The 11,278-nt window shown below is 34.0% G+C and overlaps 1 protein-coding gene across 3 annotated transcripts; it reads right to left on the reverse strand.

Annotated features, from left to right (window-relative positions):
- Positions 1-3,965: 3,965 nt before the first annotated feature.
- LOC107028570 (LRR receptor-like serine/threonine-protein kinase ERECTA) lies at positions 3,966-11,057 on the reverse strand. Of its 3 annotated transcripts, none has more exons than XM_027919075.1 (28): positions 10,931-11,057; positions 10,402-10,519; positions 10,068-10,206; positions 9,919-9,990; positions 9,751-9,822; positions 9,611-9,682; positions 9,451-9,522; positions 9,301-9,372; positions 9,120-9,191; positions 8,963-9,034; positions 8,814-8,882; positions 8,666-8,737; positions 8,487-8,558; positions 8,319-8,390; positions 8,040-8,111; positions 7,891-7,962; positions 7,736-7,807; positions 7,317-7,388; positions 7,140-7,211; positions 6,993-7,064; positions 6,839-6,910; positions 6,467-6,535; positions 6,320-6,394; positions 6,148-6,221; positions 5,606-5,734; positions 5,143-5,490; positions 4,679-5,052; positions 3,966-4,569 (listed from the first exon to the last, which is right to left on the reverse strand). In XM_027919075.1, exons 2-28 carry the CDS (start codon positions 10,502-10,504, stop codon positions 4,198-4,200), a joined length of 2,976 nt encoding a protein of 991 aa, XP_027774876.1. In that variant the 5' UTR covers positions 10,505-10,519; positions 10,931-11,057; the 3' UTR covers positions 3,966-4,197. The 3 variants fall into 3 exon arrangements, with proteins under 3 accessions (XP_027774876.1, XP_027774875.1, XP_015085165.1); XM_027919074.1 differs by having other exon boundaries at positions 10,596-11,056; XM_015229679.2 differs by having other exon boundaries at positions 6,320-6,391; positions 10,596-11,055.
- Positions 11,058-11,278: the final 221 nt, after the last annotated feature.

Genomic DNA, 11,278 nt, shown 5'->3' on the forward strand with positions numbered 1-11,278 from the left:
CAGTTCGTCCGAAAGTGTCCTTTTTCTCCACAGTTCCAACAAGTCACGTTTGATCTGTTCAGTGACTTTCCTCGATTCTTTGATTTTGATCGACCATGTTGATTTTGTCCTTTTGTCTTACTTCTCCCCCTTCGATCAACGCTAAGAGCACTGCCCGATGAATCTCCCACTTCTCGTTTGCGAATACTTTCGCTAAGAACAACATCACGGATTTCATCAAACTTCAGTTTCTCAGATCCACGGGAACTGCTAATCGCAGCAACAACAGTATCCCAAGACTCGGGCAGAGATGACATCAAAATCAACGCCTTAATTTCATCTTCGAAATTAATATCCACAGAATTGAGTTGACTCACAATCATATTGAACTCGTTTATATGATCAGAAACGGATCCATTCTCAGACATCTGTAAATTGAACAATCTACGCATCAAATATACCTTGTTCATAGCCGATGGTTTTTCATACATGTTTGACAGTGCCTTCAACAGACCGGACGTAGTCTTCTCCTTCACGATGTTGAACGCCACGTTTCTTGACAAAGTCAACCGGATCAACCCTAGAGCCTGGCGATCCTTGAGTTTCCACTTCTCCTCCGTCATGGATTCCGGCTTCACCCCGGTCAACGGTTCGTGAAGATCTTTCTGGTACAGATAATCTTCGATCTGCATCTTCCAGAAACTGAAATCGGATCCATCAAACTTCTCGATTCCAAGCTTTGAACTATCCATCTTCAATGATCGTGTTGAATCTCCTTAGCTCTGATACTAGTTGTTAGGATCGAATTCACGCACACACACTAGATGAATGAAAAACACAAGAACTTTTTAGAGAAAGAGATGAGAAATCTAGAGAGAGAGAGAGAAAACCCAATATTTCGTGGTAAAACCCCGTGAGTAAACTTCCACGGCGGTGAGGTATATTTATATTAATAAATCAGAGTATTTTTGGTTACAGAGAATAAATAGGAAAACCTAAAATAGAGAATAAATAGGAAAGCCTAAAATAGAGAATAAATAGGAAAACCTAAAATAGATCAGGCTCCACTACCTAACAGTCACCAACTACAAACTCTGAGCAGAGTGTATGGGATAACTGAGTGCAGCCTTATCAGGAAATCCTTACAATGTAGGAGGTCAAGATGATCATAATACTAGGGAACCAAATTTTGTGTAAAATATACTTGTACAATCTAATTGATTTTCAATAGATATTACTCATTTATTCCAATTTATCTTACTCTATTTCCATTTTAATTGATATAAAAAAAGAATGACACACTCTCCCCGTCCACTATTGTTTGACATGGTTTCTATTTAAAAGTCAAATTATAAAAATTTTGACTAACATTTTAAGAGGTGTCTTTTCATCATATTGATATATAAAAAATTGTAATTTATAGTACTGTTCATATAGTTTTTGAATATCTAATTTTTTTTTAAAATATCGAATTAATGTAATTTAATTTAACTTTAAAAATTATTCAAAATGACTTTGAAAAAGCACAATATGACAAATAAAAGTGGTCAAAGGGAGTATTTCTTTATTAAATACTTCACCTATTTCATTTTATTTAAATTAATTTGACTTGGCACATAAATTTAGAAAAAAAGAATTTTGAAACTTGTCGTCCAAATAAGATAGATGTTTGTGTGACTATAAATGATTTTCATTAAGAATAAACTAAGTATTTTAAAATTAAATTATTTTTACTTCCTCTGTCCCATTTTATGAGCCACTTTTCATTTTTCAATAGTCAAACAGTTTAACTTTGATCAGAAATTTGCGTATGTAATCTTCATTTTTATTTAAATGAAACTTATATATTTGTAAACTATGTAAAGAGAGTATTATAAGTCGTAATAATTGATAATTCAAAATGTTAAAAGAATCTATAAAAAATTTACGGTCAAAGATAGACTTGTTTGAATCTCGAAATGCGAAAAGTGTCACATAAAATAAAACGAAGAAAGTAATATAAAAATATGTCATTCTTTTTTTAACGGATTAAAAATAAAAAAAGTCATATATAAATTAGAATAGAGGTGGTAACAATTTGACTTTAAAATAAAAATTTTAACTCAGTGAACTTTAGTAAATTAATTTATAACTTTTCACAAGCATTTATCATTTTTGGGAAAAGGCTCAAATATGCCACTGAACTTTCAGAAAAGGCTCATTTATGTCATCAGTTAAAAGGTTGGCTCATTTATGTCATTACCGTTAAAGAAAAGGCTCATTCATGCCATAATTTTTTAATGGTAGTTTTGCAAAATCATTTTTGACATGTGGCTAATTATAATTCGATCACGTCATCAATTTTTTTAATAAAAAAATAATTCAATTTTTATTCAGAATTTTAATTTTTTTATTGAAAAAAATTGCTGACATGACCAATTATAATTCGGTCACGGCATCAATTTCTTTAATTAAAAAAAACAAAAAAATAATTCAATTTTTATTCAGAATCTTAATTTTTTTTATTCAAAAAAATTGATGACGTGGCCAATTATAATTCGGCCACGTCATCAAGTTATTTAATTAAAAAATCAAAAAAATTAATTTAATTTTTTTCAGAATTATGATTTTTATTAAAACAATTGATGACGTGACCGAATTATAATTGAACACGTGTCAAAAATGGTTTTGCAAAACCACCGTTAAAAATAAATGGCATGAATGAGTCTTTTCTTTAACGGTAATGGCATAAATGAGCCAAACTTTTAAATGACGACATAAATGAGCCTTTTCTGAAAGTTCGATGATATATTTGAGTCTTTTCCCTCTTTTTAATCCACAAATTTCAAAATCTCTCTTTCTTTCTTAAACTTCTTGTCAAATCGTACAATATAAAAAATGAGAATATCTATAAAAAGTCACTCTCACCTTATCATTTAATATAAGTCGGTTTAACTCGCTACAAAATTTAAGAAAGAAAACAAGACTTTTTTCTCATAATAAGTTTCACTCCCACCTTCTCATTTAATATAAGTTGGTTTGATTCACTATTAAATTTAAGAAAAAATTGAAGACTTTTTACACTTATGTCTAAAATAAATGATAGATATTTATGTGAGTATAAATACATATTTTGAATTTATAGTATTATTTAATATACAAATATGTTATTATTTTTTGGACAGCCTAAAAACAAAAAGGAAAAACGGCATTTTTAGTCCCTATATTAAGGTTAATTTCTTATTTTAGTCCTTGTGTTATCTAACTTAGCACTATTGACCTTCAATTATATCAAGTGAGTTATTTTAATCCTTCAACTAACAGATACAAAAAAATTAACAGAGAGTTCACTGCTAAAAGGAGTAATTCGAATATTTTTAAAGTTATTGCTTGAGAAAACATACAACTTTTAAAAAAAAATTTCACAACAAATCTATGGTTCATCGATGTAAGAGGGAGAGTTAAAGCTTATCAAGTTGGTTTTGTTGAAATTGTAGCTCAGATTGATGAGCTTGTTCTTTAAGATAGAGACATGAAAGACTTAGCTTGTTTTTTAAAAAGAGAGAATTAAAATGAAATACCCGAACTATTCATTTTCGCAGTGAACTCTCTATTAATTTTTTTGAATATGTTAGTTGAAAAATCAAAATCACTCACTTGATATAACTGAAGGTTAATAGTGCTAAATTAGATTACAAAGGACTAAAAATAAAAATATAGCCTTAATACAAAGACTAAAAACGCTATTTTCCCAAACAAAAATAAATCATACAAAAAGGGACAAAGGTTAGAGTAATAATTTTAATGTTAAAATTATTTTGTGTGTTTCTGAGTAGTCCACCAAATTAATGCACTAATGTACTGCAGCTGCAAGAGAGAGCAGCAGACTGTCAAACTTAGGTCCACAATGTAATCCATTATTGCTATACACAGAGGGGCAGTGTTTAGGCCACCTCAAAGTGTGTGCCAAAAATCTTACAGACAGTATAGTCCATACTCAGCATCAGTGGTCCCAAAACCCAATATTATAATACTCTACTGAGTGTGAGTGCTACCTCTTCCAATTTCATCATGGTAAAAAGTGAAATATTTTTACATACACACGAGACCTATGTAGTGGAAAAAGTAGCCTGGTCCACTATGCATGCATCATCTTACTACAACTACCTACAATAATAATATTATAATGGCACTACATTTTTACACAAAATCTCAAGAAATCTACTCTCATGTAATTTTTCAGCCACTATTCTGGGATATGACCTCTCCAAACTTGAGGAAAAGTTGGGCATCTGAAGTGCTCATGGATGAACAATTCACTAGGTGGGGTGTCTTGAGGTTGACATATTCATCCATGTAACAAGGTACCTTAGCAGATGGGAGTAATGCAAGTGAGGGGGTTGGATTTGGCTGTTTCGTTTCAGCGACGGGTATTAGGCTTTCAAGTACTCTTGCCACTTCATGCATTGTTGGTCTCTCAGCAGGCTGTCTTTTGGAACATAGAAGGGCAAGCTGAAAAACCTTCTTCACATCTGCAAGATCTTTGCATGTGCCTGTTATCTCAGGATCCACTGTTTCCATTACAGCATTGTTTGCTGCCTTGGTTAGAATCTGTAACATATATGCAAAACTGTTATGATCAATTGAATTGAATCTTAATATAATTATATGAATAAACATCATAGCACAAGTTCATATTAACTAAATTGCAAGAGCTTACCAAATGATGTAGATTAGATTCATTATCTACAGCTTTCCTTCCAGTGAGCAATTCCAATAGAACAATTCCATAGCTGTAAACATCAGACTTCTCTGTCAAGCGAGAAGTGCGAGCATACTCTGGATCAATGTAACCAATGGTTCCCATAATGTACGTGGACGTATAGGTCTTTGATATGCATAAGCTTTTAGCTATGCCAAAATCAGTCAGATGAGCCTCAAAGTCTTTGTCCAACAAGATATTAGATGATTTAACATCACGGTGGATTATTCGAGGGCTACAATCATGATGAAGATATGCAAGCCCTTGAGCTGATCCCAATGCAATTCGAAGGCGAGTAACCCAATCAAGCTTTTTCTTCTTTGTTGTAGGACCTGCAAAAAAAGATATTAGAGGGCTGATTACTTAATGCTTTAACACAAAATCAATGCATCAATCACCTTAACCATTTTGGATCTACTAACCATGAAGCAAATCCCAAAGGCTACCATTTTCCATGTAGTCATAGAAAAGAAGATGGCCAGATGGAGAAAGAGAATATCCTTGGAGACAGACAAGATTACGATGCTTAATACTCCCAACTGTCTCAAGTTCAGTCTCAAATTCCTTCAAGTATTGCGGGTTGTGAGAGTACAATTTCTTGATAGCTACAGGCTTGCAATTTTTCAAAACACATTTATATACAGTACTTGATGCTCCACAACCAATTATATACTTCTCACTCAAGTTCTCAGTCATCCTCATAATGTCCTCGTAAACATGAAGTGCCATGTTCATATGAAGGATCACAAGTTTTGGAGATGAGTAATAAACTGTTCATCAAAAACGTTAAACAATCAATACATGGCAACTTCAATAAACTCTGATGACTGTCCTTATGACATGAACATCTCCAAACACTATCCAACCGTCCGGAAAATATTGTACCTGGTTTATCAATAGATCCTTCCATGAAGGGTGCAGGATTCTGTGGCCGGCATGCTGCTACTAGTATCATCAGAAGAATCACCAAGCCACCCAGAGCAATACCAAGTATTGCTGCTTTAGAAATTGAAACTGCAATTGTCCAATAAATTCATCTTATATCATTAAACAACTGTTAAAATATTTATGCACTTAATGTACTGATGATGGGAATAAAACAAATGCAGTTTCATTTGACAGCTAAAACATCTTTACGTCAATGTAACTCCAGCAAATGAAGATTATTTCATGTTAATTAGATATGTGTACACATCTAAATGTTACAATCAGGGATTGTGAACATAGGAAACCATGACGACAAACCTTGTGGTACACCCTACTACCAGGCTAACACAGAATTAAGTTTGCTCAACCAAGGGATAATTCCTCATTAATCAATATATCTGTCCATCACACTTAATAAATGTTGCAAATGTCTTAAGTGAAATGGAACTTCAAAAATGCAATAGAGTAAAGGCCAAATGATTGTTACAGTTTGATCATACCTCGCTCTGCCGGATGAGATGCATGACAAGGAGAAGTGAGCCAATATCCACACAGATCTGGATTTCCTATGAAGCTTTTTTGGAGACATAGCAAAAGGAAAAAATTAGAAGCAAAGAATTAAAAACCAATAAATGCTTGTGACTTGTGTAAAATCTTAATAGCTCCACTTACCTGTCTGGTGAAAATCTAGAGAAATTATTGCCGGTTGGAATATTCCCTCCCAGATTATTGTATGAGACATTTCTGCTAAGATGAGGTTGATTAGATTAACAAAACATTTGTTTGTACTGGTGTCTTACTATGGACTTGAAAACTCACAAGATATTTAGACTGAGGCAACTGGCTAAGGACATCACATCGCCTGATAAATTGTTGTTTTCCACCTTCCTGTTCATTAATTTGTAAAATAATTAAGGCCTCAAGAAAAAGAAGATAGAGATATGCTGCATATGAGCCCCGTGCAATAATGCAATATAAAGCAAAACTGAGACAACACCAAAGTAATGAACATTGTAGCCAGATCATATAAAACAATAGCAACACAACCACTTCATCTCTACTTTTTTGAAAATGGTATCCAAAATAATTTTAAAATTTACTTACCGAGTTTAGAAGTTCATACTTATTCACTCTACAGATTATTACCAATACCTAAGAGGATGAGAGTCAAAGTAAATCTGAAGTACTTACAGCAAGTACAGGTTTGGAAGCTGACCAAGTTCCTGAGGTAAGGGACCAGAGAGGTGATTGCTTGACAGATCACTACAATTAGGAGTGCAGTCAAAAAGCTGAAAATCAAGCAAACCATAAATTCAAAGTAACTGAATTTAGAAAGGTTCCATACATCTCCATGATGCTCCTTAAATTGCCAAATTCAGCTGGTAAGTTTCCATTTATTTCATTCTTGCTTAAGTTCCTACAGCATTGACAAAAGGGATGTAAGTACAACAGATATATGATGCTAACATAACAACTTGACGGTTCTGCTCACAGTTTAAGAAGATGTTCCAAATCACCAAGGGACATAGGTATAGGACCACTGATCCTGTTGTTTGATAAGTCCCTAAGCCAAAAAATGTTGAAGATTCTTAGACTGACAAAAAGTGCTTTCCCCGCAACCATAATTGCAATGAGAGAAATGAAAGTAGATGAGAAAGTTTGCACTTACAGTGTATCTACATTCCCAATACGAGAAAGCTCAATTGGAATTGGGCCTTTGAGATTGTTGGAGGAGAGATTACTAAAGCAATTAACAAAAGAAGAGACGGTTAATGCTGAGAGTATGCAGAATAAGCAATTGAAATTAACAAATAGATGACGCAGAGGCTCTAAATAAACTATATAATACCTAAATTTTTTTGACACATATAGCTGAAAGCTTTAGACAGTAGAAATGATTCTTCATGCATGGATATAAGCCAGTATGATTTGAGAGCAATATAAATAAAATGATTTTTTCAATAATACAACGCCAGTAAAATTTATATACAAGGCACAGTAAGTTTACAATCTTGCTCAGCAGCATGGACGGTAACTTCGATAACGTTAACATAATTCTTCAAAAGAAAAAGATCAGAAAGAACTTACAGATAGGTCATACTTTCCAGCTTCTGAAAAGCAGGTGGAATAGTACCATTCAATTTGTTTCCATGAATGTTGCTGCAACAAAATCAGGTGTCAATAACTACCAAACAAGCATGGTCGTGCATAATTGAAACACATCGGACATTAAAAACACTCACAGACTATTCAAATTGGTACATGAGCTAAGATTGGAAGGTATGGGCCCATCAAGGTGGTTGTTTGCAACATTTCTGAAACATACCACATGAGTAAATAAATAATGATGTTAACAAGTCCAAAGTAGAAGATGAAGAGAAACGGGATTTACAAGTCAAACAATTCTGTCAGCTTTCCAAGTTCTGGTGGTATGCGTCCAGTAAGTTGGTTATCATTCAATTCCCTGCAAATTACCATCTTTGAGCCTTAAGGTTGAAGAAAGTCTCTTAAAAAAAATTCTCATAACAGCTTTTTATCATTCAAATCGGTGGTTGCCCAAAAGCTAAATAATCAAACAAATGCTTCTAAATGGTAAGCATTCATTTAAAAGGGTTTGAACAGGAAGAACAAAACAAAGCTAACAAAAATGATTGATAGAAGGCATTCATACAAGTAGTGGAGCTTTGTCATATTTCCCAGCTCTGGAGGAATGGAACCAGATAGCTTGTTCCCGTGTAGATACCTGCAATACAATGCGAACTTACAGTAATTGATCCACTACACAATTTAGGAAGCACAAAATGATCCAAATTGCTTTTAATAATGTTGTAGTACTAACAATTTCTCTGTGTAAGTCAAATTCCCAAGAATTGAAGGAATTGTTCCACTCAACATATTGCAGCTCAAGTCCCTGTCAGTAAAAGGGTCAGAAAACTTAAATAACAGATGCATTATAATGGTTTCCAAGAATTAGATTCAGTGGCATTAGATTGAGATAACAAGACACAAAACACTCACAAAACTGCAAGAGCTTGCATCAATCCAATTACAGAAGGGATCTGCCCTGAAAGACGATTACCTTGCAAAGACCTGGAATGATGAAAGTACACTTCAAACAACCATATAATGAATAGTTTGTGATGAAGAGTAAGCAGCATAAACTTACAAGGTCGCTACTTGCAGGAAACCAATATTGAAAGGAATCTCTCCGGTCAAATCATTATAAGACAAATCTCTGACAGAACAAAACAAGGTGTTATGCCAACCAAACATACAGATATAGTCGAACTTCATTCAATTGATTTAGATACTTACAGAACCTGGAAGGCAGTACAGTTACCAATATTTTGAGGAATGGGACCAGTCAAACTATTGTTCCGAACATCACTGTACAACACAATGAACAATGATTAATGTCATCACCTAGAGGAACTAAAGTAAGATCTTAAGAGCAACAGGATTACAAACTTACAAGTACCACAGGCCGGTGAGCTGACACATATCAGGAGAAAGGGATCCACCCAAGTTGTTACCACGCAGTCCCCTATACGAATAAAAACATACAACTGATATAATCATATCCATATACGAAATGGAAGTGTCTTAAGGTTAAAAAAACAGGAAGAAGAGGAACACCGGATTAAAACACTCACAGATACTGCAGGACTTCGTTCCAGTATATCAGCCTAGGAATTTCTCCACTTAACCTATTTTGAGCCAGGTCCCTGGAGGAAGTTCTTGGATCAAATAAAAATTATTCATAACCTACCAATATCATGACAAAGCAGAGAGGATATACTTACAAGACCTTCAAGTTAGGGATCTGTGACAATGTAGATGGAATTGGTCCAATCAATTGATTATTCTTCAAAATCCTAAGTCGAATAAGACAAGCATGATCAACTAACAATCTCGGAAAGCAAATAATACAACATTTAGAAGAAGAAAAGTATCAAAACTTACAGATATTCCAGTTGCTTAAGTTTAGATATGGAGAAGGGAATATCACCATAAAGCTCATTGAAGGAAAGGTCCCTAAGGGAAAAAATGGTTACTTATTTTTCCAAACAATAACATAAGAATCAGAAGCATTTCATACTTACAAATTTTTCAGTGCTGAACAGTCACCAATCTCATCTGGTATCTGGCCAGATAGGCGATTTCCCCTCATATCACTTCCAAAAAAAATTAACAGGCATAGTCTATTATGTGCACTAAGTCAAAAGATCAAACAAAAAGGGTAATTGTGAGATAATGGGAGGAGATATTACATAGATATAAGGCCTTTGAGCTGTCCAATAGCAGGAGACAACTCCCCATCAAGATTTAAACTCGAAAGATTACTACAAGATAATGTCAAAAGATTACAACTTTATAACTAAAGAATCCCAAATGATAGTGTTTTTGAGTTATGTCTTACAGTTGAACAACATTGAAGGTGACATTATCACAGGTAACACCTCTCCAGGCACAGTAATCAGATGAAGGAGAATCAGTCCAGTCATACAACACATTCTCCACGTCCCTAATTGACTTCTTAATTTCCAACAATGCAGAACCTATTTCCCAATTATTATTATAATAATGAGACAAAAAAATAAACCTTTAACAAATAACAACTACAAAACGTGGGATTAATCAAAAACCACCATTTAAAAAATGATTAAAAAAAGCACACTTTGTCTTTTTAACATCTTAAACAAAATATTAAACAACATAAGAAGCAGAAAGTTCTACTACTCTACTCTACTCACCATTATCAGACACCACAGAACCAAAGCTGAAGAAAATCAAGAACCCCAAAATAAGAAGAACCTCAAAGAGAAGATTACATCTTTGGAGTAAAAATGATGCCATGGTAGACTCAAGTCTCTGTCAAAACTCAAAACCTCAAGTGTTAACACTAACTCAGCTCCTTTGAAATGGAAAAACCAGTTCTTGAACTTACCAACATTGATGTTAGAGAGATCAAAAGAATAATTTCACTGAGGAATTGTGATTAAATGTGAAGTGAAAGAGAGTTTTGGGGTTGTGGGGTTTTAGCAGAGGAAGCATAGTGTTCCATCACATCCTTGTGGCAGATAGGCCTCACACTAATACATACAATGGGTATTCAGTTTACTCTCAATGTAAAAAAAAATGATAGAAAAGAGAGAGAGAGAGAATTATTTGAGAAGATAAAAGTTAAAAGAGCTTGTGCCAAGAGAAGGGGGTCTGCAACTGCAAAATTCAGACCTGCAACATTACAGCTATATGGGATAGTAGCAGTAGTAGTGTACTTACTCTTTCTCTCTCATTATCTCTCTCTATACACTTGCTTTTCAATTACTAGTGCCACTTTTATTGCTAGTCCATACACATGTATTATCATTTAAGTGTGATAACAGAGTGCCTTCTCTGGCTTCATTTCATCACAAGTCACTGTCTCTGCAAACAAGGGCAAAGCTTAAAGGGGTAATCCTTTCTCAAGTTTGACAGTGACTACGCCTTAATTCTAATGAAGAGCCGGTTTGGCTCAGCTTAAAAGCTGGTCAAACTGAATTAAAAGCTGGTTTTTGACTTATTTAGCTGTTTGGCAATACTCAAAATAACTTATTTTAAGTTAAAAAAAATTTATTTTAAGCCAAAAGT

Source organism: Solanum pennellii, chromosome 8, assembly GCF_001406875.1.
Source record: "Solanum pennellii chromosome 8, SPENNV200".
Taxonomy (NCBI): Eukaryota; Viridiplantae; Streptophyta; class Magnoliopsida; order Solanales; family Solanaceae; genus Solanum; species Solanum pennellii.

Excerpts from the sequence above, each read along its gene's own strand:
- LOC107028570 (XM_027919074.1), bottom strand. Across the intron at positions 10,207-10,401 it reads TTCTGTGGTGTCTGATAATG|GTTCTGCATTGTTGGAAATT; the intron begins GTGAGTAGAGTA and ends ATTGGGAAATAG. Across the intron at positions 6,222-6,319 it reads TCTAGATTTTCACCAGACAG|CTTCATAGGAAATCCAGATC; the intron begins GTAAGTGGAGCT and ends TCTCCAAAAAAG.